We start from the raw sequence: 27036 nt of genomic DNA, 5'->3' as shown, positions 1-27036 counted from the left end.
TGATCCCATTTATGAATAATCGGGATGTTTAATAAAGTCTGCAAAATCACAGTCAGGACAGACTGAAATGACTTCACTCCAGTGCTGCATCTCACACACTTCCAGCATCAGTTTTTCCTTTTCCTACCGATATCCTGCATTTGAAAGTAACTATCTCTTGACTGATTCAGGATGTCTAGAAAAAAGTGGAAACGTCACGATTCATGAGACAACTTCAGGGATTTTATTAAAAAATACAAAACAAAAGAGATGAAGAGAGTCGGACCATCTTTTTCGCTTTTACCACCCAGAAGAAGAAAATGTAAACATAATTGATCAGTATTTCATATGGTATAAAATATACATGAATACGATACAGTAAATACAATAATCAATATACATTTATCATACATGACGAGACGTTCTCACAGTATCAGTCACACCATGGAGGAGGAAGAGCTTCCCCACGGATCACTCTCATCATCCTTGAGGCAGTTTAAGGTTAGAACGGCACATGAAATACACACGAACCAGACAGATGGCTGAACTACAGTGCACGTTTACAGAAAACACAGTCACAAAAGTTTTCAGTGCGAGCGCGAGGCGTGAGACGTTGCTGATCCCACCGGGAGGAAACTGCATCAATTCACCTCCCAGCTCAGCTCAGAGAAAAGCCCAGAGCTGTCAGGAGACACCAGACATCCTTCCTGTGAGTGTGTGTGTGTGTGTGTGTGTGTGTGTGTGTGTGTGTGTGTGTGTGTGTGTCCACGTCCAGTGGAGTTTCCACGTCAGTCAGTTATAAGTTCAACTCATCCGACCTTCAGCGGCGCATCGGGGCTTCATCCTTAGTCTGTCGTTCAGCAGCCGGTCACTTCGTTCAGGGCTGGTAGCCATAATAAGAGTCTTCTGGAGGAAGAGAGGCAACACACACACACACACACACATACACACACACACACACACACACACACACACACACACACACACACACACACACACACACACACACACAGAAGGAAATGATCAGTAAAAACGGGATAACGCAGCTGAAATGCAGTGTCCTGAACGGTTCTCTGTCTTGAAACTGCTTCACATGGAGCACAGCACCAGACTGGAAATCTTCAATCTGTACCAGTGTGTCACAGTATTTAGACTCCAACAGTGTTCATCTACATTTCCTGAACTCTGTGTTTGGGTTACATGATTTTTTATAGCTTCAAATTCAGAAAAATATTTAAATATCGAGAAAAAATGAATAAAGCTGGGGAGATGTATACGTTATCTTCCTCGATGACAGATTGTTTTAGCTATACAAAACAAATATTAAGAAGCCTCTGATGAGTCCATATGAATGTACCTGGTTATACAGAGAAGATATATTTAAATATGAAAGTTCTGACTATACGGAGGAGGCTGAATGAAATCTTTGAAGATACTTCAAGTTTAATTTAAATATCTACACACAATGACCCCAAAGTATTCAAAAAGTTGCTCAAATAAATAGAACACATTCCTGTACATTCAGTGCTAATCCTACTGATCTAATGTCCAACAAAACTCAGTAGTTTTCCACAGAACAGACGATCACATCACACATGGATTCTCAGACCAAAGACTGTTCACTCTTAAAGCGATACTTCAACATTTTGGCAAATTGGCCCGTTTAGCGCAATTCATTAGTCATTTCGAACAGTATACTTACTTTTTTGTGAGGGCGAGCTGTTGTTTATTCAGAGTTGAGTCGGGGAAGGATTTTCGGGACGGACACAATGGAAGTGGATGGTATTTTGGTTCCCCCTCGTCAAACTCATCAAATACACAATATAACAACCCCAAAACACTTTGGTGGGCAAATTATAATCCGCACATTCACTACGCTGTGAAGTATTAATGCAAAATTACGAGATTGAGTTGTTTATGCGAAGATTGATAAGACAGAACTACTTGTCTTTGCGTAGTGATTTCAAAAGAAAAAGTAGTTCCCAGTATTTCCTTCAGTCTCGTAACGCTACAATATTATTTGTTGGTGTTCCACAGCGTAGTGAATTTGCGGATTATAATTTGCCCACCAAAGTGTTTTGGGGTTGTTGGATTGTGTATTTGATGAGTTTGACGAGGGGGAACCAAAATACCATCCACTTCCATTGTGTCCGTCCCGAAAATCCTTCCCCGTCCTTCCCGACTCACCTCTGAATAAACAACAGCTCGCCCTCACAAAAAAAGTAAGTATATTGTTCGAAATGACTAAATAATTGCGCTAAATGGGCCAATTTGCCAAAATGTTAAAGTATCGCTTTAAGAAGACAAATAAAAAGAGAATGTCAGTGGGCCAGACCACCTTCATTTTATCCCACCCCCAGCTCTCTAGCTCATTCCTTGGCCAAGTTCTGCACTGAGGAGGTCTTTACATGTACCCAAGTGCTCCCATCCTGTCGTCTAAGGTGAAAATGTCTCCACAAGGGCACACTCTCCTTGCACTGCATAGAAAAAAAGCCAGAGAACACATTAAGTCCAATACGTGCCTCTCTACCTCATTTGCATGAACAGCAATAGAGAATCGCAGGATGCCACATTCAAAGTCCTATAACATGGCAACCAATGGTCATAACGACTGAAACAGGGTGTTATACCATGCACTGTGACTCAAGCTTTCATTTGAGACCACCCCCAGCTCTCTACGCCTTTCCTAGGCCAACTTAGAGCTCACTTTGCAGAATCTGTCAGCGAATGTTGGAATCTGTCAACCACTGACAGATTCAGCACTGAGCCTCTAAAATCTTTTAAAATTAACTACGAGACTTGATATTACTTCCACACCACGTAGAAGTCACCCAGCTTTCATATCAGACCAAAACCAGCTCTCTACGCCTTTCCGAGGTAAAACTGTCAGTGAAATTCAGAATCTGTCAGTCACTGACAGATTGTGCTCAGGGCCTCAAAAATCTTCAAAAACAAACTTACAGATGTAAAACTACTTTCACACCACTTAGAATTCCCCCAGCTTTCATTTGAGCCCACCCCAGCACTCTCGCTCATTTGCAACACAAGTAACAGCCAATCGCAACATGCCACTTTAAACTCCTATAACGTGGCAACCAATGGACACACTGACTCAAACAGGGCGTTATAGCATGTACTTTGACCCAAGTGTTCATATGAGACTACCCCCAACCTCTGTAGGCCTTTCCTAGGCCAACGTAGAGCTCGCTTTGCAGAATCTGTCAGCCAATGTATAAACCTGTCAGCCGCTGACACATTCTGCACTGGGCCTCTAAAATCTTCATAAAAATGTTCAAGACTTGAAACCACTTTCACACCACTTACATGTCCCCAAGCTTTCATTTGAGCCCACCCCCAGCTCTCTACCTCATTGGCATAAAATGTAATAGCCAATTGCAGGATGACGCATTCAAAGTCCTATAACTTGAGAAGTAATGGTCACATCGACACAAAGAGGGAGTCAGCATGCACTTTGACCCAAAAGTCCACAGGAGACCACCCCCAGCTCTCTACGCCTTTCCTAGGCCAACTTAGAGCTCACTTTGCAGAATCTGTCAGCGAATGTCAGAATCTGTCAGCCGCTGACAGATTCTGCACTGGGCCTCTAAAATCTTCAGAAATCCAGTTAGAGACTTGAAACTACTTTCACACCACTTAGAAGTCTCCCAGCTGTCATTTTAGCCCATCCCCAGCTCTCTAGCTCACTTGCATGAAAGGTAACAGCCAATCGCAGGATGCCGCATTAAACTCCTATAACTTGGCAACCAACGGACACATCGACTCAAACAGGGTGTTATAGCATGCACTTTGACCCAAATGTCCATATGGGCCTCTAAAATCTTCATAAACAAACTTACAGATGTGAAACTACTTTCACACCACTTAGAAAGTCCTCAGCTTTCATTGGAGCCCACTCCGAGCTCTCGCAGACTTTCCAAGAAAATCTTCAAAAATCAACTGAGAGACTTGAAACCACTGAGATGTCCCCCAGCTTTCATTTGAGCCCACCCCCAGTACTCTAGCTCATTGGCATAAAATGTAATAGCCAATCGTAGGATGACGCATTCAAAGTCCTATAACTTGACAACTCATGGTCACACTGACTCAAACAGGGAGTCATAGCATGCACTTTGACCCAAGCGTTCCTATAATGAGACCACCCCCAAACCTCTCTAGGCCTTTCGTAGGCCAACTTCGAGCTCACTTTGCAGAATCTGTCAGCGGATGTCTGAATCTGTCAGCCACTGACAGATTCAGCACTGGGCCTCTAAAATCTTAAAAAATCAAGTTAGAGACTTGAAACCACTTTCATACCACTTTGATGTCCAACAGGTTTCATTTGAGCCCACCCCCAGCACTCTAGCTCATTTGTAAAAAAAAGTAATAGCCAATCGCAGGATTGCACTTTCAAACTCCTATAACTTGGCAACCAATGGTCATCACGACTCAAACAGGGTTTTATAGCATGCACTTTGAACCGAGCATCCATATGAGACCACAACCAGCTCTGTACGCCTTTCCGAGGTCGACTTAGGGCTCACTTCACAGAAACTGACAGCGAAAATTCACAATCTGTCATCCACTGACAGATTATCCTTAGGGCTTCTAAAATTTTCGGAAATCAACTGAGACCTAACTGGGACCCCAGGGTTATTGCAGAGGCCGCTCTGGCGTACTGGATCATCCAGGTAAGCCCCAGGAAAACGCGACTCAACAACTCTCCAAAAACGGCAAAATGAGAGTGTTTTAATAATACTGTAGTGCTTAGCTTAACACTACAGTGGAAATCGTTCATAGGTTGGGCGGATTTGAAGATAAGCGGCGAACAATCAGCGCCAGCGTCCTCTCCGCTCTCCTTCCTTTTCTGTCAGCGAATGTCTGAATTGGTCACCCACTGACAGATTCTGCAGTGGGGGTCTAAAATCTTCATAAACAAACTTACAGATCTGAAACTACTTTCACACCACTTAGAAGTCCCTCAGCTTTCATTTGAGCCCACTCCCAGCTCTCTCGGCCTTTCCTAGGCCAACTTAAAGCTCACTTTGCAGAATCTGTCAGCGAATGTCGGAATCTGTCAGCCGCTGACAGATTCTGCACTGGGCCTCTGAAATCTTCAAAAATCAAGTTCGAGACTAAAGAGGTGACTCTGTTCATAAAGTATCTTTATACGCAGATGACACACTTTTGTTTGTTTCTGAGCCACTCCAGAGCCTAGTAAGGTCACTTGGTCTCCTAGAGGACTTTGGAAAAATATCAGGCTATAAAGTAACATGCAGAAGAGTGAACTAATGCCCATAAATGTTGTAGCCCAACAAAATACACTGATCTAGGTATATTGATAACAAAAAATTATAAACACATGTACAAAGCAAATTTCATCCCTTTATTAGACCTTGGACAAACAGGACCTTCGACGATGGAGTACATTACCATTATCACTAGGAGCAAGAATAAATATTATCAAAATGAATGTCTTACCTAAATTTTTAAGTTTACTTCAGTGCGTACCTCTATTTCTATCGAGAACTTTTTTCTCTTTTATTGACAAGTTGATATCCTCATTTATATGGAATGGGAAAACTGCGCGTATCTATAAAAATATTTTGCAGCGACACAGAGAACATGGTGGATTTTCACTTCCTAACTTTCAATATTATTATTGGGCATCTTATATCCACTCAATGCTATACTGGCATTCATGTAGCTGTGATTCCAAATGGCTTAAACTTGAAAAGATGTCTTGCAGTTTTGCCTGTTTACATTCCTTGAGTTCAAGACTACCTTTGCTTCAATCATTATGCAAATTCTCTGCAAATCCAGTTGTTAAGCACTCATTTAAAATCTGGGCACAATTTCGAAGGAGTTTTAATTTGAATGATATGTCAGTCCTTGCTCCTATTGCACATAATCACATGTTTGTCCCTTCAATTATGGATGAATGTTTTACAGCCTGGGATGCAAACGGCCTGAGGACTCTGAAAGACATGTTTGTCGAAGGACTATTCGCCTCATTTCAACAACTGAAAACAGCATTTCAGATTCATGACTCTCAGTTTTTCAGATATCTTCAACTACGCAGTTTCATGTCAACATCATTCAACTACTTTCCCTCATGTCCACCAGACTCTGCTTGAAACAATTTTGGACATGAATACATTCTCAAAAGGACTTATAGGTAAAGTTTATAATGTGATTAATTCCCATAATGTACAACCACTGGCTCAAAGTGCGAAGAGGAACTTGAAACTGCAATTTCTGAGGATGAATGGCAATCTGCGATAAATAATATTTACTCATCCTCAATATGCCTAAGGCATAGAGTAATTCAATTCAAAATCATCCACAGATTGCACTGGTCAAAAGTTAGACTAGCTAAAATAAAGAGAGACACAGACCCAACTTGTGATCGCTGTGAAATTGATCCAGCTACAGTATCCCACATGTTTTGGTCTTCTTCAAAATTGTTACCTTTTTGGCAGTGCATATTCAAGTTCCTCTCTGATGCATTAAAGGTCAATATTGAACCAGAACCCATAACTGCGATATTTGGCATCAATTTACAATTCTCTAATCCGAATAAAAAAATGTAAGGTGGTGGTAGCCTTTGCCACACTCATTGCCCGAAGGCTCATTTTGCTAAATTGGAAAGAAAAACGTGCACCACCTTTCAAATTATGGTTCATTGAGCTTCTGCATCATCTAACTCTGGAGAAAATAAGGTACTCCATAAGAGGCAGTGCTAGCAATTTTTTTCGTGTTTGGCAACCTATTTTGGATCAGATTAAAAAGGTGGAACCATCACTTATCTTAAAGGAGTACTCTGGTTTTAGTGACTGGATTTTGATTCTCTAATTTTTGTTTCATTATTGATATTTCTTTTCCTTTCTGTAATGGTGCAACAGGGTGGGTGGTTCTGGGGTGTTCAAGGGTGACGGGGTTATAAACAAAAAGCTATCTGTATTGTATCCTGTTATGTAAGACAGAATCTTCAATAAAAATCACTTTGAGCCAAAGAAAAAAAAGAAAAAAATCAAGTTAGAGACTTCAAACTACGTCCACACCACTTAGAAGTCCCCCAGCTTTCATTGAAAATGTCAATCCTTCAAATCGCAGGAAGAAAAAGCTTCCTTCCCTTTTCAATAAGCAGTTTCTCTTCCCTCTGATCAGGGAAGACCAACCTGAGGATGTAGAACCACTGGAAAGAAGAGGATGAGGAGCTTGTTTAGTAAAGGAGATTTAGACCAACCTGTTTGCTGGGAGACACTGCGGCAGCCTCCACTGCTGTCACACACACCCGGTGGACCCATCTCTCCAGGCTGACCGGGAGGTCCAGGGATTCCGGGCGGTCCCAGCTTCCCGTCCTCTCCTTTAGGCCCCGGGTCTCCCACCTTGGACTCGCCGGCGGTGCCTGTGGATGTGAATCGACCGTGAGCATCGGAGCGAGTTGGCAGACCGACCGGACAGGACGGAGCCTGACAGGACTTGTGGGAAGGAACCTGCGAATCCCTTGATGCCCGGGGGTCCGTGGACGTTGGCGCCGGGGTCTCCTTTGTTCCCGGACGCTCCTCTTCTCCCTGACGGACAGAAACCAGCTGCTGACTGAACGCCGACGCCGACCGGGCCGGTGTCTCGTCCTCAGTCTTACCCTGCTCTCCAGGATATCCCGGTTTACCCGGCCTCCCCCTGGCCCCCACACGGCCCTGGCTCCCCCTGGTGCCCGGGGGGCCCTTCGGCCCCGGGATGCCCGGCTCTCCCGGGGCCCCTGCGGGCTCCTCGATGGGAGCCGGCTTCCGGCTGATCTCGTTGATGAAGGCATCGAGCTTCAGCACCTCCTCTGAAACAGGAAGAGAAGCGGGTCTTGAAGGGGCTCAGCGCCGACGGGACTCCAACACAAACGTCCCGACATCCTTGAACTGCTCACGACGCCACCGCCAGGACCATAACAGCTGCAGCGGCCAATCAGAAGCTCCCGTGTTCTCAGGAGAACTCACTGTGTACGAGTTGCTCGCAGGCCTGTGTGACCAGCTGGTAGATCACAGCCATGGACTGAGGTTCCCCCTGCGGATCAGAAACACACCAGATCAACCCACTGCTGCTGCAGCAACAACCAAGAACACTCCGGCTCTGACGGCGTCTGGCACCTTTTCTCCTCGTTCGCCTTTGTCCCCTGGCAGACCCTGTGAGATGAACAGCAGGACGGTAAAAATGGACAACAGAGCATGAGAGGACAGAGGGAAGACGAGTTTGTCCCTCAGGCTCACCGTAGGTCCCACCGGCCCTGCAGGGCCTCTTTCCCCCATCGGACCAGGATATCCAGGCATTCCCTGGAAGCCCTGCGTGACACATGGATCCGTGTCAGACCAACACATTCACAAAACCACAGACTGTTGGGATTACAGAGGTCAGAGGTCACCAAAAACCCCAAACCCCGAACAGGATGTGAGCGTCGGTGCAGAGCGACGGACGGATCTGATCAGCCTTACTCGGGGTCCAGTGATGCCGGGCGCTCCGATGTTGCCCTCCACTCCCCGGATGCCCTGGAAGACAGGAGCAGATCTCAGCAGGAAGCTCACTCAACCCTCAGCAGGCGCCGTCTGGCGTGGCGGACCGGAGGCGGAGCACCTGGGGGCCAGCGATCCCCTCCTTCCCTTTGGGACCCGGAGGTCCTGGTAGGCCCTTCAGGAGACAGCAGGAGGAGTAAAGGCAGGTTTATACTCAACAGCACAGAGATCCGGGCAGTCTGACTTGTCTTGTTGAATTCACCTGTCCTCCAGGCCGTCCTGGATCTCCCTTCTCTCCTCGCACACCCGGTGGACCCTGCTCACAACACGAGACAGAAGACCGTTACTCCAGCTGCACGAGGCGCTCACAGCTGACTGGAGGCCCGTCGCTTCGCCTACCTGCCGTCACACACACGGCCTCCTGACAGTCCTAAACACTGGGAGGAGCTAACGCTAACAGACCAGGGCTAGGAAACTCTGCTATCCAGACCTGAGACTTGAACTGACAGGAGCTCGACTCTAAATAAGTCTTCTCTTGATAAAAAAGTCATTTTCTACTTGATTTCTATTGGCTACTTTCTTTTCTTTCCCGGTCTTGGTCTGGAGGTCTTGATTAGAATGACAGTTTTCACGCATGGTGTTTATTTCCAGAGTCAAACAGTCATTCTAGCCGAGGCGCTACGCTCAACTGATAATGCAATAATGATCTAAAAACATAAAGACATGACCATTATAAGCAATGAAGCCATTAATAAGAGTCAGTGTCATTTGACTGAAGACTTCCCAGTGAATCGGTCTGATCCTGATCAGCAGGTGGTCTTCATTCAGGTGCTACAGTGGAACCAGACGGCGGTCCCTGCAGTCAGGCTGGAATCAGAAGCTCCACACTGACCACGCCCACATGTCTCAATGCACCGGGTGGCTGCAGTTCGACTGAACTGCTTCATCAAATGTGTGTGAGAGTAACGGAGTGCTCACCACTTTGCCGTGCACAGTGATCCCGAGCGGTCCAGGACGGCCCACGGCTCCAAGGCCTCCCTCATATCCAGGCTTGCCTGGAGGACCCACCTCCCCCTGAGGACACGGTCACTCACAAGTCACTGAGCGAAACAGACGGACCGGCGCTTCCAATCAGCTGTTCAGCCTCACCTTTTGACCTCGCTCGCCCTTCTCACCCTTCTCCCCACGAGGACCCGGCTTGCCCTGGACAGGAAGAGGAAACACCAGGATCAGCTGTTTCCAGCCGGTCGACGCTCTGAGTCGATCTGACGGGACGTACGTTTGGTCCCGGCTCACCGGGAGCTCCGGGGATGTCGGAGGAACAGGTGCAGCTGTAAGCAGGCGTGGGACAGCTCTCATCATCTCTCTGAAACACACCCACCCACAAAACACACGTTCCATCAAGCATCTCCCAAAACCAGAGCAGAGCTCAGACTGCTCCATCCCGCTCGCACTGACCACTCCAGGCAGGTCACAGCAGGTGTCCTCCGAAGCCCAGGTGGTGTTACAGATGATCTCAAACGACTGCAGCTGAAACTGTGAGCAGTCACACAGGTTAGAGACAGATCCGGGCCGGACCGGGCGGAGCTGGATGAGGCGTACCGGGGCAGATCCACTGTTGGGTCCTCGGGTCTTGGTCAGTTTTCCCAGCATCTCGAAGCCGTCGGTGGGCAGGCTGCCTACGGGGCGAGCGGGTCTCTCTCCCACATGCTCACAGTCCACAGACAGGGAGACACTCACCTGGCTGACCGACAGGTGGACCTGCTCAGGAGGAGGAAGAGCAAACAAACAACACTCTCAGCCTTCTTCACTATTCATACATGCAACACAATAAAGGAAGACACTGTATTGTTGTCTTTCTTTAGTATTTACACCAAAACCTCACATGGAAACAGACCAGAGGCGAGAGTCCCATCGGATGGTATCTGCCCAGAATTCGCTCCCCAAACCTTTTTACACCACTGACTGGTTTTAAGCAACATTGCTTCTCTGGCAGGATGGTGTATGAAAACATTTAAAGAGTTTTGTGCATTAAATAAGTGCTTGTAGAGATGAAGTGCTTTTAAAAAAAAAAATCAATGCAGACCCAGAAATTTAATTGCACACTTTAAAAATAAAACCTTTCAGAATTCAGATTATTAAAGCACTGCAGCATTTCTTCATCAGTTTCTGTATCCGTCCCTTTATTTCTGTCTGCACCGATCCCTCCACAACAGCTCAAACTGAGCTGGAGCTGGAGCGCACCTTGTGGAAGCTGCCGTAGAAGAGACGGTGGACCTGCGGCTGGTCGAAGGTCAGCTCCTGCACCTCCCCTCTGTAGTCCAGACTGAAGTACAGCAGCTGCTTGGTCGTAGCTGTGGAGAACCCAAAGCAGCTCGGCTGTTTTCAAGGCCTGGTGACAAACGGTCTGATGCTCGGCGAGCTGCCACTCACGGTCAATCACCACGCCCATCTTGGGCTGGAAGTCATTGTCGGTGAGCTGCCAGAGAGCAAATGGCTCCCTGGGAGTTTCCTGCAACATGCGGAAGGCGATGCTGATGGTGTGCTCTGGAGAGAAACCTGCAGGGTGGATGAACCTGGAAGGAGGGGGGAATTACAGTTCACAGTGTGGTGGACGGTTCTGAACAGCTTGATCTCATGTTCAGCAGCAGTGGAAACGCCCGGCTCTCCAGGTAAGACCAGTATGGATGACACTGAGGCCGACCCTACTAGAGACTGTGTCCGAGCCGAGGGAGCAGAGGACTCGACTGGAATGGTTCAGGAGACAAAAAACCAAACAGGTCTCTGAAAGCCTCAACAGACTCAAAAGTCACCAGACTGCTAAACACATCAGACCCGGGGGGTAAACAGGCTGACTTTAGAGCACTAGGCTCCAGCATCCTGTCCCTCCTACACCTACGACATTCAGTAAAACCAGAACAGTCCAGGGTACAAGTCACCAACACTCAAAGGAAGGCGGCTGTTTGAAGAAATATTGCAGGATGTGGACAATTTGGGCCCCAATGTACAGATTTTACAGAAGGAAATGGTCCGAGAACTGGTCCTAGAGAGAGCTGGTGCTAGAGGGAACTGGTCCTAGATCAACTGGTCCTAGAGAGAACTGGACCTAGAGGGAGCTGGTCCTAGAGAGAACTGGACCTAGAGGGAGCTGGTCCTAGAGAGAACTGGACCTAGAGGGAGCTGGTGCTGGAGGGAACCGGGCCTCACTTGGTGCTCTGGGTCAGCTGGACGTCTCTGTACAGGCTGTAGGCCGGCAGCGTGTTGAAGACGAAGGGCTCTGCTGCTACTCCCTCCACCGAAGAGTGAGCCTTAGGGGTCAGGCCGAACGCCTCCATCATGTCGAACCCTGAGCCAGAAACACACACACACACACACACACACACACACACACACACACACACACACACACACACACACACACACACACACACACACACACACACACACACACACACACACACACACAGCCGGTGCAACTCCTCAGTGGTCGCTGAGTGGGAAGACAGCTTAATGGAATACACAAAATGTAGAGCGGTGTGTGTGTGTGTGTGTGTGTGTGTGTGTGTGTGTGTGTGTGTGTGACCTTTCACGACGTTGTTTCTGATGGTGACTTCAGGACAGACTGTAAAACAAGGAGCAGTGGATCAACAGCAGCTCAGAGCGGGGACTGAAGCTGGTTCACTGTCATTCCAGCGAGTGGCGAACTGAGGAAACCTTTCAGCGAACCCACTCATTGGAAACATTTTGACTTCATTCTGAACTCCCATGAAGGTAAAGAAGAAGGACTGAACCTTCGTTGTGGATGGGATACATCCGAGGGTGGATGTTGATTCTGGCCGGAGCTGCAGCTGAAATGAAGCACATCAAAACAAATCGGATGAAGGAGGGTAAAGACGTCTCAGTGTGATACGACACACCAAAACATACATCAGCTGAGGGTGAGAGTGGATTTTCAGCATCATTCAGAACCTACAGGAGTGCTACGAGTGGGTGGAGTGCTGGAGGAGTAGTGGAGGAGTATTCTCCACGGGGCTGTACCTGTTGGGTGGAGTATGGAGACTGCGGCGCCCTCTGCTGGGCCCAGCAGTGAGTGAACGCTGATGCGATACAGCGTCTCCGCCTCCAGCTGGGTGAAGCAGTGGCTGCTGCTGGAGTCCGACACCAGTTCTTCAGTGGTTTGTCTGTCTGCACACACGCACACACACGCACGCACGCACGCACACACACACACACACACACACACACACACACACACACACACACACACACACGAGCAGCAGGTACAGAGGCTTTGAGGTGAATTCATCAGAGAAAACTCTGAATAATCATCGTCATCGTCATCGTCATCATGTTTAGGGAACTTTATGCTTGCTAAATAAAGCACGGATCCATGGACTGACTGAGTCTGTGTGACTGAGAGGAGATGACCTTTAACAGACTGGATGACGATCCGGTAACCGTCGACGGCAGACACCGGCCTCCAGGACACACAGATGCTGGAGTGATCTGACCGGACCACGCTCACACTGCTCACCCGCAAACTGGCTGGACACACACACACACACACACACACACACACACACACACACACACACACACACACACACACACACACACACACACACACACACACACACACACACAAACAGACACATTTCAGATGGCCACACTGTGAGCCACACCTACTGCGATACTACACTACATGCTACATTAACACTATTTTAAGCACCATGAACTGTGAGAAGTTGAGTTCTGCCGCTGGTCAGGTCTCAGGAAACATGGTCAACCCTCTAAATGAGAAGTCACCCGTATGAATTTCAGTTTGCCAGCATGACACTTCAAAACAGCAAAAAAGCGACCAGCTAATCAGCACACAGAGACAGAAAACCCCACTCTCATGCTCAGTGAGCTGCATCAACCATTTTTAACAGACTCAATCATGTTTTCATGTCTCTTCAGATGTGTCACCTTGCTGCACACAGAGATTTTTGTCCTCAATATAGTTAAAGTCATCTCATGTTCTTCGTCTCACCTGTTTCTTCATGTCAAAAATTACAAGAGGAAACTTTCTAGAATCTAAAGCAAAACACTCCTGCTGGTTGAGTGTTTTCCCTTCCATCTTCCAGGAAGAGTCCCTGCTTCCAGTGTTCTGAACTCAAATATCAAACATGTAGAATTTATTCTAATAGACTGTTAAAAAGTATTTGCACGGCTTTCTTTAAGGCAGCTGAAAAGAAATTCAGATGCGCTTATTGTGGTGAGATTTCTTCACCCAGCCGCCACATCCTCGTTCCATGAGTGTGTGTCTGACTCACTGGTTTTGCCCTGCGTGGAGCCGCTGCCTCCCTCTCGGTCGCGGTACTCCGCCGTGACCAAGATGCTGTAGCGGGTGTCCGGCTGTAGCGAGTCCAGCAGCACCCGGTCGTCTCCGCCCGGGGCCAGGACCTGCAGACGACAAACCAGGTGAGGCCGCGAAGAGACGGCGGGCGGTGCGGACCGGCGCTGCGCCGAGGCGGACGTCACTGACGGTGCTGTCCTGGGCGTCGGCTCCACCCGTCAGGGCGGTATAGGACACTCGGTACTGGAGGACGTGAGCGTTGGGAGGAACCCAGCTGACCACCAGGCTGACCGCCGTCTCCTCAGACACCGTCACACTGGACGGACCTCCACCCGACACTGAGACACGCCAAAGGAGAAGACAGGAAACCGCAAGAACCACTTTCACGCTTTTATATCCACCCAGATGTGAAACGTTCCTGACTCCAGTGGTGTACTGAGGGTGTGGTGTAGAGATGGAGCTCGGATCACACTCTCAGTGTCTGTCAGCGACTCACAGGTGCTGTAGCGAACAGCCACAGCTTCACTCTGAGCTCCGTCTCCGTACAGCGCCGACAGAGAGATCTGGTACTCCTTATTGTCCTCCACCTCCTCCAGGATGGCTCCTTCACTCTCGCCGCTCACCCTCAGCTGAAGCCACACACATACACACACACACACACACACATTAAAGGTGTGTTTGTTGAATGTATTGGTCCTGCCGTGACCCGGTGACCCCTCCCTCACCTGTCTGAGGTCTCCTCCGCTCAGAGAGATCCACTTGATGAGGTAGGAAACCACGTCGTCGGCTGCAGGCCTCCAGCGCACCGTGATCTCGCTGCCGGAGAAATTGGACACCCGGAGGTCCGACGGGGGCGGGACCTTCACTGGGAACAGGAAACAAAGACACCGGACTTCTTACTTCAGAACTACGTGCACAAACAGAGGCCGTCGGACAGGAAGCATGCGTGTCTCACGTGTTGTGACGTTGGTGGTGAGGGCTGCAGAAAGGCCTTGTGGGTAGTGAGCCTGAACCGACACCAGGTATCTGGACAGGGAGGACAGGTTCTGCACCAGCACCGAGTTCAGTCCTGACACCTCCACCTGGAAAGAAGGACCAAGTCACTTCATCCTCCTGCTGGGAGCTCAAGGCGTGAATCTGACTCTGGGATCCACATTAATCGATCCAGGTCTTCACCGATACACGATTAGCGTGATCTTCTGTGACTTTGACGGCCCGGCTGGTGAACGCGCTGCTACCTGTTTGACGTCGCTGCCGTGGTTGGTGCTGTAGGTGACCCGGTGGCCGGGCACGCCCTCGGAGCCGGGCACCCAGCTCACCTTCAGGGCGCTGTGGGTGACCACGGGGAAGTGGACGCTCGCCGGCGGGGGGAGGGGCGCTGGGGGAGACACCAGGACGGACCACTCAGATGAGCAGACGTGTGAGAGAGCAGGCTGGTGGAGGAGGAGGCGTCAGGCTCTTACAGGTGGCGGCCACGGCGGTGACCGGGTCGCTGGGGTCCTCGTCGTACAGGGCGTACAGAGTGACGGAGTAGTCCGTGGACGGCTGCAGCCCCGACAGCTCCACCGCCGTCTGATCTGCACCGAACTTCTCCTGCACACACAGCAGCAAGCCCTCAGTAAGTATGTTCAGTAGGTCAACCTCTCCACCGGCCTGGCACTGGCAGGAGGCCCAGGACAGGAGAGGAGACACTCCACCATCACACCCGGTCAGCAGCAGACCACCGACCGCCATCGAGCTGCTGAATTAAAGGTTAACTAACTTTTACCAACTGCCAGAGCTCCAGGATGCGTTGTTGACTGACAGAACGTCTTCTGACCCCCAGTTTTCCATTTGTAACAACATGTTGGGTTCATGCTGGTGTGTATTCAAAGACGTTTGAATTTGTGGGAAAAATAGTAGGAAAAAAGAGTAAATGTTAAAATCAATGTCCAATGAACCAAAGCTTTAGCAACGCCCTGCAGTTCCTCCGAGGACCCACTAGAGGTCGCAGACTGCATGTTAAAAACCCCTGCTCCAGTGGATGACCACACACACACACACACACACACACACACACACACACACACACACACACACACACCTCCTTGGCGTCGTCGGGCTCCCCGTGGCTCAGGGCGGAGTACAGGATCATGTACTGCGTGGCTCCGGCTGCTCCGTCCCAGCTGACTCGCAGCGAGCTGTAGGAGGACGGCGCCACCTGCAGGTTAGCAGGCATGGCCAGAGGCACTGCGAGGGAAGGAAAGCAGCAGGATCTAAAAATAAACCTGGACTGTTTGGCGATGGATAAAACATCTGACGGATGGAAAAGTTCATTAACACCCTCATGACCTGCCGTGACAGGTCAGTGGATTAAAAGAGAGGAATGCTAAACGCTGATACATCCAACAGAAGCTCAGACTGCTCCTGTGTAGACATGTTTGAAGGATTATGAGGGATGTCTCCACACCACCCTCACTGGGTATCAGAGGAGGAAGTGAGTCTGATCTGCCTGCTGAGCTGCAGTCTTACTGGTGGTGACGGTTCCTCTGAGAGGCAGGCCGATGCTGGCCTCATACACCGGGAAGATGGAGATGTGGTACAGGGTCTGAGAGGAGAGGCCCTCCAGCCGGACGGTGGACTCTGATCCAGGCAGCACCACCTGCAGAAACAGCATCGCAGTTACTACTGGGAGAACCGGCCGGGCGCGGCGCAGCAGCCAGGAAGCTGGAGTTTGAGCCAAGGCCTTCCTCTTCATCAGGCTTTAGCCACACGGCATGGACGGGAGGTTTTGGAAACATGTTTCTCATATATTAAATGAAAACAGAATTCCTGTGTATACTATACGTTTATAAAGTGTTCTGGTTCAGATCACATCTCTGTTCAAATTCAGCCCCCCCCCCCCCGTCTCCCGGTGTTCCTCAGGGCTCTGTCCTAGATCCCAACCAGCTTCGAGATCCCTCCTTTGGGCATGTTTGCCAAAAATCCAACATACAGATGAACACTGGCTACTGACTTGATGCCACTGCGACGATGCAGCTCTGACCTCTAGTGGACTCTGGCTCTCGGCGCTGTGGTACACCACTCGGTACTGCTTGACGGACTTGGCCAGACTGGTCCAGTGAAGCTTCACCTCTCGGGATCCCAGTTCAGAGAAGCGGAGGTCAGTGGGACTGGGGTACGAGAGGGCCAGGTCCGCCGTGGGACTCGGCTCCATGCCTTCAAGACACAACGACGCTGTGTGTGAGACACACCGTGTGGACTGTTGCTGGATTCAGGGTAGTCTCATCAGATCGTATTCATGTCGGGGGTCTTAAGGATGATCAGTGTCTAACAGAGTTGGCCGGTTACGTTTCGTGATGCCGCGGTCCTCGATCCTCCCACACAGGATGTGCACCAGCCGTGCGACCAGCTTGCTGAGCAGAGGGAAGTCGTTGACGTTGTAGACGTTGATGTCCACCGGCTCCGACGCCACCTGTCGCAGCTCAGCTTCATCTGCATTCTTCACTCCTGAGGAAGAGACCAGAAAAGCTCAGAACCGCGATGAAAAGCTCTCTCGGGTCAATACGCTGCCGTTTCCCTTCCGGCCTCACCGACGGCGATGATTTCCACGCCCGCGTTCTTGAGCCGATTGGCCGCAGCGATGGCGTCGTCCTGCGACTTCCCGTCGGTCAGCAGGACCAGGAAGAACGGCGTGTCGGGCCTGGCGCCCGCCTGGGGCTTCATGTTCTCCTCCATGACATGCAGCAGCGCCTGGCCTGACGGGGAGGCGGGACCAGGTCAATGCTGACGTCCAGGTCAAGGCGTCCAGGATGACGGCGGGGAAACGTGGCGTGAGTCTACCTGTGAAGGTGTTTCCGCCCTTATACCTGAAGTTCCTCACGGCCTCCAGCAGCTGCTCTTTGGTGGTGAAGTTGTTGAGCTGCCACTCAGTGCGGGGGTCTCCGCTGTACTGAGTCAGGCCTGGAAGCACAAGGGCGGGAACCTCATGGCACCGAGACACAAAACGTGACCGACCGAGAAATGATGGCACAAAGTGACTGTTGTGAAGCAGAATCTGCAGTAAAGCGTCATGTGTTTACGTCGGAGAGCCTGCTGAAATAATCCTGGAGGAAACACTGCGTCAGTGATCGAGTCGGACGGGGAGAAGCACACTTAAAGTGAAATATGAAAACATTGTTCAAACAGGTGAGACCTGGGAACAATCTCATGGGAGAACCATGACGATTTCCAGCATGTTTTACCATAAAAAGTAAATATTTAGAGGCTAATGTAATATAATATAAATATTAATGTCAGAGTTTCACTCATTTCAGAGTTGACACACTCAGACTTTTCACTAAACCACATCTGTGTACTGGACCCCTGGGGACTGGTCCATGAAAGTAGGATTCATGGATCCAGGATCAATGTCTGATCCAGGCTCATCCAATCCAGAGTGTTCAGGATTCACTGGTTGCACTAAAGACCAAGTGAGGATGAGAACACCCGGATTCATCACGCCAGGTGAAAAATATCCTGGATCAGCGTGAGTACACGATTCCTTCAACAGAAGCCTGAGATCGATCACAGAATCACAGATTCACCGTGATGGCCAGAGCAGCGTCCCTCTCTCCACCGGAACAGGAAGTTCTCCTGGAGGCCTGATCATCCTGTCAAACGTTGTGTAAACATTCATTGATCCGCTTCAGACAGAAGATGAACGGAGAGCAGCAGACAAGAGGAGACTGAAAACCTGGAGGAGGAGGAGGAGGACGAGGAAGAAGAAGAAGAAGAAGAAGAAGAAGAAGAAGAAGAAGAAGAAGAAGAAGAAGAAGAAGAAGAAGAAGAAGAAGAAGAAGAAGAAGAAGAAGAAGAAGAAGAAGAAGAAGAAGAAGAAGAAGAAGAAGAAGAAGAAGAAGAAGAAGAAGAAGAAGAAGAAGAAGAAGAAGAAGAAGAAGAAGAAGAAGAAGAAGAAGAAGAAGAAGAAGAAGAAGAAGAAGAAGAAGAAGAACCACTGCTTCCTGGATCAGGACAACGTTCACCTTTAACCAGTCTGGCTACTTCGAAGCCCACCATGATGACATTAAAGAGGATGGATGTGTCTTTATCTGAGGTTTGATACTTCAGAGCGGAGAGAAAACACAAGAAGAAAAACTATTATATCAGCCACGAGGCCATAAAGCATTCACAAAAATACACAGCATTGAAACATTTTTAAAATATAGAGACAGCTTCATCATTTCAATTAAATAACTTGGTTATATTTGTTAATAAAATATAATTAGTTACATTATTAACTGTCTCCAAATCGTGATGTGATTCAACACGTCTGCATTACTTTTAGTTACTTTCACCAAAATAACCTCAGAAACAGGAGGAGGCGCTCTAACCTGCTGGAATGGAGCTTCCTGCAGCTGATGAAACGCTCAGTGGAGGGGGTGGAGAGGGGATAACACTGATTTATTGGTCTGAACAAACCACTGGACGAGCTGCTGGACCAGCATTCTGCATTCAATCAGCTGATTATCAAACAGGTGGTTCAGACGAGCTGAGATAACATCTGAAACACCGTCAATCTACTGGTTTCTACTGAGACAGAATGAAGAGCTGAAACACTTCTGAGGGGCATAAACAACATGCACACCGCAGTTTCTCTTCATTCTGTGTGTTCTTGCTGTTGAGGCTTCACAGAACCTGGAGTCTGTTGCATGAAAGGATTCATTGATCCAGGATCAATGACCGATCCAGGATCATCCAATCCGGAATCAGAGGGGTCCAGGACCAGAGGTTCCACCAAAGACCAAGTGAGGATGAGAACACTGGGACTGATCCAGCAGGTGATCAATATCCCGGATCAGCCGGACCACTGAAACCATCATGCACTTCCTCTCACCCCCTCCGGTTCTCACCGATCTGAATGTGGTGCGGCCCGATGCGAAAGGGCGCCATCAGGCCCTCCAGGAAGTCCCTGACGCGTCTGAAGTTGGTCCGGCCGATGCTCCAGGAGCCGTCCACCAGCAGCACCACGTCCGCCGCCGCCTCCGTCTCACACCGGAAGGGCTTCCTGGGGCCCGCCCCTGAACACACCAGCAAAACACTTCAGAGTGTGTGTTCCTGGTTATGAGGCCGGCGGACGTGTGTGTGTGTGTGTGTGTGTCTGTGTGTGTGTTCCTGGAGGACACATGAGCCCCGCAGCTCAGGAGGACGGTCTGTCATTATCCTTCACTCGTCCTGTCATCATCCCTCAAACCAACACTTAATGCTCAGAAACACATGTTCCTTCCCCGCAGGACGATCTGCAGGACGATCTGCAGGACGAGCTGCAGGTGGCCACAGGAAGACATGCTTAACGCTGTAAAAAGACACTGAAGAATCCCAGAGTGCAGTGCTGGCATTAAACACACATGAGGCTGAAGAGCCCCCATCCTGCAGGGTTCATACCTGAACTGCCTGAACAAACAGTCAACCTCCAGAAACATGACGTTTAAAACCTTTTAAAAGTCCTGACTGTCCGTAAACAGACGTCCTGACTGTCCGCAAACAGACGTCCTGACTGTCCGCAAACAGACGTCCTGATGAACTGCTGTCTCTCGTGTCCCTCTCTTCCTGTCTGACCTGATGGGACTGCAGTAAAAGACTGATTGATTGGACCTCTGTCACATGACGAGGTGTTGACATCAACATGTTGAGATCCACGGGTGATAACAGAAAGCCTGACCCGGTTTCAGGGGGGAACACCGGGCCGGTCTCCGTCAGCCTCACCTGTGACGGGCTGGGTGGGGTGAGGCGCCTTGCGGGGTTTCTCCGGGGCGGCTTTCCCCCGGCTGCTCCCATCCTGCACCTCTCTCCTCTCCCCAGTGGAAGGCTCTCGCTCTCGCTCTCGCTCTCGGTCCTTCTTCCTCTTCCTCTTCTCGCGGGCGGCGCTCTCCGGAGCCTCCTCGGGGAGCCGGGAGGTGGTCTGAGGAGCCGCCGGCTCTGGAAAGGACAGGTTATGGAGAGCGGACGGGCGAAGGCTCAGGGCTGAACAGGAGACCGTAAAGCTGACCCTAACTCCTGCTCCATCTGACCTTCTGACCCTGAGGACGTTTCTGCTGCCAGGTCAGGACGGTACCTGCAGTAGTGGCAGCAGCAGTGGCGGAGGCGGAGGCGGAGGCAGTGGTGGGTTCTGGGTATAACACCGTGGGCAGGCCCAGCAGGGGCTCGGTAGCATCGTCCAGGTCTCCAGACCCCGAGCCGCCGGGCAGCAGCTTCTTCTTCTGCTCCCGACTGCCAGTCCGGATCATCTCGTCCTCCCGCAGACTCTCCACTGAGGGACACACAGCTGTAAGGACACTGGCTACGGGCTTCTTCATGTGAATGAAGACTAAAAACCTGCTGCCAGAGAAGGAGTGTCAACTGAAATACAGGCTGAACGCAACGATGGAACAGCAGTTTGATGTGGTTCACAAAGAATTCGTAAGAGTAACAGCAGCAGAGAAAATAAACTCGTAGAAAAAAGCAGTCATACTGTCCACAACAAGAGTACTGGCTGGGACAGAAGTGTTCAGCCTTTAATTCTTAATTGCAGAACACAAATCCCAGGAAGTTCTATAATGCTTCAATTTCACTTTCAATTATACAAACAAAACAACAGAAGTGATGCTGTTACTGCTTCTGTCTTCAGGATGGTTATTTAGTTCATTTTTCAACTTCAGTCCACCCAGTTTTAGTTTGAAGTTGTTTACTATTGTAACTATCTGCAAAGGTGCTTTTATTTTGAAAGAGGAATTAAAGTCAGGGTTTCTGGTCCTTCTGGAAACAGTAGGCTATTAACTTGAAAATGCACTTGTAAGTGAACTACATGCAGCTCAGAGTTTAATGGTTTTGGTTTCCTTTTGTGAGTTGTATTGAGTTGTCTTTGTGTTGTGTGTTGTGTTATGTTATGTTGTTGTTAGTTGTGTGCACATTTTCCGCTTTGGGCGTCTCACACAGAAATGCTTCAAGAGGTAAATCTTTGATGTAATTCAGGAGAGGATGCAGACGGCGGCGGCGGCGGAGGGAGGAGCCGGAGCGGAGCCCCGAGGGGGTTAATACCAGCGGGGGAAAGAAAGACACACGAGGAAGGAATTCCCAGACTGTCATCATTCAGGCATGAGAGCCGGCGTTGCAAATTTCCACGCCGAGTTGTTTTCCTTGCCTGTCGGGACACGCCGACCTCCACACGGCAGGTTCAGAGGGCGACTCTAAACACGCTCTGTTACAGTCACAGCTACCTGCAGAGGACTGTAGTCCGACGCTAACTCACTCGCCGTAGCCTTAAAGCAAAACGCCGGACAGCTGCTCCTGGAGGCTTTAATGCTAAACAGTGCAGGACAGAACCTCTGGGGCGAAATGGAAACAGGAACATAAAAGTGTCCTAAACGAGCAAATACCAATCAAAATAAAATCAAGAACTTAACATCCATCATACTTTGACTCATCTTTGACTCGGTGGAAACACTGACAGTAGCAGAGTGATCTGACTGCAGCTTAGATGTTCTTCCTCTAGTCCTGCATCCGCACGTGTCCAGTTAAATCCATTTATCAGAATCAGCACCAGTTAACTTCAAATTTACTGAGGAGATGCGTCGCTGAGGCATACGGCTGTTTCACTGCTTAAAGGAAAACTTTTTCTCTATCTTTATTAAAACGAAACAGGTGGAACAGTTTTCTTAGTGTCAGCTGTGGATCGGTCTGCCAGGACTCTTCTTTGTTATTTGGACTCAGTCTTCTTCGGGTTGATGGAGGGTTACCTCCGTCTGTCCTTCCCCTTTTCGCCACTTTATCCTTTTACTGTTCTACATCTCCCATCTCCTTCTTCCAGATTCAGCAGTGCGTCTGTTTGGCTGCTGGTGGATTGATCTCCAGCTCTTCGTCTCTGGTTTTCATTCCCTGCTCTGGTTCAGACGAACTGAACGACTCTTTGAATCGTCTGAAGCTTTGTGAAGCTGCTGAAGCTCATGTTTGGTGGGCGGTGTCGTCTGTTTGAGGGGAAAACCGCTGACCGGAGCAAGAGTTTGAGAAGAACAACAAGCAATATCAGCACTACTCACTGGTGAAGCGCCTCTTGGCCAGAAGCTTCTCCGTAGTGCCGTTGAGCAGCAGCACCTGGAGGGAGTACTCCTGGCGGGAGTCCAGTCCTGCCACGGTGGCCCGCCCCCTGGTGGTGGTCAGCATCAGCTCGGGCTGCGGCTCATCTGGACACAACAATCACACTTTTAAAATGGTTGATGTGGAACAGCCTGATGGCCACCGGCGCCAGAGACCCGGCCCTCTCCAGACCTCAGACAGCTCTGGATAATTCCTCCTAACGTCAAACCTGCTTCCATGATTTGAAAAATCCTTGTTCTTTGTTTGTTTTTTTTTGACAGCGGAGTGTCCAGGGGTTAGGGTTAAACAGGAGGAGATGTGAGGAAACACTGGGGAGCGTGGCTGTCTGGAGGAGCTCCGACCAGCCGCTGTGGCTTCACTCTGCGTTACTGCAGCTGCATACTCAGTGCATTAACATGAGCTGCGTTATAATCCAGCTGAGCAAAGTTCAGAGAAAAAAGCAGACTTCATAGCCGACCTGACGCGGTCAGTGGTGAAAAACTGAATTTTTGAATGAGAGGAAGCAGCAGCTGTGGATAATAAGGACTTACAACAGATGACTGTCATTTGTCTGGAGGTTTGTCTTCCTGCATGAGGAAATTAGAGTTTTGGAGGTTTTAATGTTTACGGTCAGCTGGGCTGGAGTGAGTCTCTCTGTGGTGTTCTCCAGATTCAAATCGGTACCGTCCAGCAGCATTACAGGAGTCAGCATTCAGCAGTTTTATTTTATGTACTAAGCAGGATCACACTTCCTTCACTCTTCAATCCTGTCATCAATGCTTTGTCCTCCTCTTCAATAGTGGATGGAACCGGCTGTGGAGCCTGTCTTACCCTTAACCCAACGAATTCTGACGACATTAACCCAAAGTACCAGGATCATCAATAAAAGGACGTCAACAGTAAATACACACAGCAAATTAGAATTAGGAAATAAAAAGCCCATCACTGAGGGGCCAGAGAGGCTCAACTAGTTTGCTCAGTTTCATCCAACTTCTTGAAAAGAGTCAGGCAGAACACCAGGAGCCATTTAATTACATTTATTAACCACTGCCAACACCACAGAGGAAGTAAACAGTAATGAGGCATTTCCTTCACGGTCAGAGCTCCAAGCTGTCATTACTTCAGAAACTTCACTCCTCTAATGGAGAGCTTCCATTATCCGTTCATCCACACGGACAGAGCACCTCCAGCCGAGCCCTCTGCCATCTTCACTGAGCCTCCTATTATTTTGGAATCATCTCCTCAACACTATGAAAACAGCGAGATCTTCAGATCTGTCATTATGGACACAAACACTGTTTTACTCCAAATTATATGAAGGAAGCAGGTGAAAAGATGCATAAGAAGTCCAAAGTAGACTGTAAAGACACCGTTCAGCTCTGACCGAGGTCCTTCATTGAGCCTTCACATATAGCAGGTTCTGGTTCTGCTGGTATCGCTGGTCCTTTTCTGCTCCGGTCCTGTTTCCCGTTTCCAGATCAGTCTGGCAGTTTGGAGCCTCGTCATGAAACATTTTCTTCATTTTCCACCAGATTTTCAGGTCCATGCAGATCTGGACAGCCTGCAGGTCACGGTCTTCGCCTTATGTGCCAGTTTTTGGTCTGAGGCCAGAGGTATTATTGATGAATGATCTGATCGTCCTCAAATGTCCTTTCAACTTTGAAAAGTGACCAAAAAGTGCCTGACATGCAGCTTCACATCACCAATGACATCTGCATCTTCTGTTCAGGTGGCCCTTTCCATAAATACCCCTGGAATGGCGTCAAACCAAAGCTGCAGCTTCTGGACTCGACTGGTGATGACTGACGATTCCTCACTGAGGAAGACTCGTCCACTGCTGCTCTTCTTCAGCCCACTCGGTGCCCATGATGGCTTTAGAAGAGATTTAATCTGAAGCACGTGTTCAGTTTGGGAAATGAAAATATGATTCCAGACTTCTTTTGCTCCATTTGTTCTAAAAAGGCAATGATTATTGGCGAGAAGAATTTTCTGTCTCGATTTGTTTTTGAGTTAGTTGACATTCTAAATTCCTTCGGTTTGGTTTTATCTCTGTGAACAGCTTCTTTTCCCACAAAATTAAACACCTTAATGAACGAACTCCCAGACTGCTGACTCCATAACTCCCATAATTCTAAGAAATCTGGATAATGCCCAGAACCGGATGGTCTAACGATTGAGTTGAGACTCTTACTGAGACGTTCAATGAATCATTTACCTCAGACACTGAACCAAGCATCAATCTGATTAACTCTAACATAGAATAAAGATCTCTGAGCTTGTTGAAGTGACTGTCCATTTAGTTTTTGAAATGTTGATGTAAAAGGTTCGGGTTCAGCTCTCAGGTGATCCTCCTGGATTCTACAGCATCAGCTGGATGGAGCTCTACTCTCCCAGGATATCTGGCTTGCCCCGGCCTGGCTCTACTCCAGAGCCGCCCTCTCAGCCCTCTGCTGTTGGCTATGGAGCCACATTAGACCCCAGTATGACTGCTGCAACCACAGACGCCTCTGAACAGAAAGTCTCACTTTATGCAGATGAAGTCTTTTTGTTTCTGGCTCATTCATGTGTCTCGGTTCCTGTAAATGATTCTGAGATTATTATTAAATCCACCACCTTAGAGAGTCCATTTGATATGAACCTTCATACCATCATAGCTGTGTGTTGAACTGTGTCTGGGTTTTTATAAAATAATGCCTGCTGTACTCTGAAGTTGTCTTCCTGTGTGCATACGTTCAGTTTCCTGTGGCGTCTCACCTGAGATGGGTCTGACTCGGACCTTGTAGCCCTGAACGGGTCCGTCGGCCTCCTTCCACTTCATCTGCAGCCTGTCTTCAGACAGGACCGTCAGCTTGAGGCGGCCTGGGCAGAAACAAGACAGCCGCCTGAAAACCAGGAACAGTCGGACATTTTGCTCATGAGCGGAGGAGGAACAAAGAAGACGAGAGGCCTTCATCAGAGGAGGTCTGGCCCCGCTCGCTTCCACATCAACAACGTCCAATCCTCCTCTTGTTCAGGCCTCATCTGCATTATTTCCAACAGGAGTTTCCCAACAAACGAGGCCTTTCACGTTCGAGTGCTCCCATCCTCCATCCACGCCCCTGTCCAGCTGCCTCACCCGCTCATCAAAGCCTGAACTGTCCTCTGTCCGCCGCAGAAACAGGAAGAGGACGCTGGCTGCAGACTGAGGCGCAGGAGTCAAAGGTCACGTCAGAGGATCGTCAGAGTTACAGTGAGGGGAGGAAGAGCAGGGAGGGGGAGGAACGGAAGGGAAGACGGCTGAAACATAAAAACCATGAATCACTGAGCTGTGTCTCCATCACTTCTGACCCTCGGCACTCAACACATCCTCTACTGACAAGTGTGTGTGTGTGTGTGTGTGTGTGTGTGTGTGTGTGTGTGTGTGTGTGTGTAGGGTCTTCATCCTCCGGGTCCCTGGCAGGCGATCAGACAGTCTGGGATATTCAGAGAGGCTGGGTCAGGGTGGAGCAGGCTAACAACACCGTCTCCAGACAGACTCTCAGTGTTGTGTCTCTGATTTGCAGGCTGAGCATCAATGGCTCCTCTTCTCCCTCCAGGAGAGAAACCAGGCCTGAAGTAGCCATAAAATCAATATAGATACTGGGATTCTTCAAAAGTAGGCCGAGCGGAGGCCCTGCTCCTCTGATGACGTGAATCATTTCAAGCTTTTGGAGCAAAGCATCACCGCAAGCTGAGGACAGGAGTGTTAGAGGACGTGGTCACATGGTCCTCTGAGGAGCTCTACCTTGGCCGCTGACCGCAGGACACAGCAGCAGCAGGACACACAGCAGGACAGACAGCAGGACACACCGGCCCGGCGGGGGGGACGGCCGTGATGCAGCGAGGAGGCGGGGGGGCATGGCTGCAGCCTGCAAACAGGAAATACCTGGTTTACACATGGCTGCGGTGTTCAGGTGGTGGATGGACTTCTCACACACACACACACACACACACACACACACACACACACACACACACACACACACACACACACCGCTCTACATGTTGTGTGTCCATTAAGCTGTCTTCCCACTCAGCTGATGATAAAAGGGAAGTATTCATTCGATCCAAGAAGTACAGCAGGTTTTCAGGAGCCGACAGAAAGATAACCACACCGCCAAAATAAAAGCA

The 27036-nt window shown here is 49.3% G+C and overlaps 1 protein-coding gene across 1 annotated transcript; it reads right to left on the bottom strand.

Moving 5' to 3' along the window:
• Nucleotides 1-26707, bottom strand: LOC115408859 (collagen alpha-1(XX) chain). Its single transcript, XM_030119809.1, has 41 exons — nucleotides 26651-26707; nucleotides 25642-25746; nucleotides 22851-22994; nucleotides 20891-21085; nucleotides 20542-20754; nucleotides 19689-19856; nucleotides 17641-17760; nucleotides 17391-17555; nucleotides 17149-17307; nucleotides 16844-17016; nucleotides 16330-16459; nucleotides 15902-16047; nucleotides 15282-15411; nucleotides 15057-15196; nucleotides 14774-14900; nucleotides 14544-14683; nucleotides 14315-14447; nucleotides 14008-14156; nucleotides 13796-13925; nucleotides 12909-13025; nucleotides 12519-12665; nucleotides 12272-12328; nucleotides 12064-12102; nucleotides 11688-11826; nucleotides 10914-11056; nucleotides 10725-10834; nucleotides 10083-10241; nucleotides 9939-10016; nucleotides 9760-9846; nucleotides 9630-9683; nucleotides 9459-9554; nucleotides 8743-8796; nucleotides 8602-8655; nucleotides 8463-8516; nucleotides 8241-8312; nucleotides 8121-8156; nucleotides 7971-8037; nucleotides 7625-7813; nucleotides 7476-7553; nucleotides 7226-7387; nucleotides 1-882 (listed from the first exon to the last, which is right to left on the bottom strand). The coding sequence occupies exons 2-41, from the start codon at nucleotides 25703-25705 to the stop codon at nucleotides 857-859; spliced, it is 4644 nt and encodes a 1547-aa protein (XP_029975669.1). The 5' UTR covers nucleotides 25706-25746; nucleotides 26651-26707; the 3' UTR covers nucleotides 1-856.
• Nucleotides 26708-27036: the final 329 nt, after the last annotated feature.

Source organism: Salarias fasciatus, chromosome 20, assembly GCF_902148845.1.
Source record: "Salarias fasciatus chromosome 20, fSalaFa1.1, whole genome shotgun sequence".
In the NCBI taxonomy this organism is placed as follows: domain Eukaryota; kingdom Metazoa; phylum Chordata; class Actinopteri; order Blenniiformes; family Blenniidae; genus Salarias; species Salarias fasciatus.
This window is presented reverse-complemented; position numbering and strand designations above follow the sequence as displayed.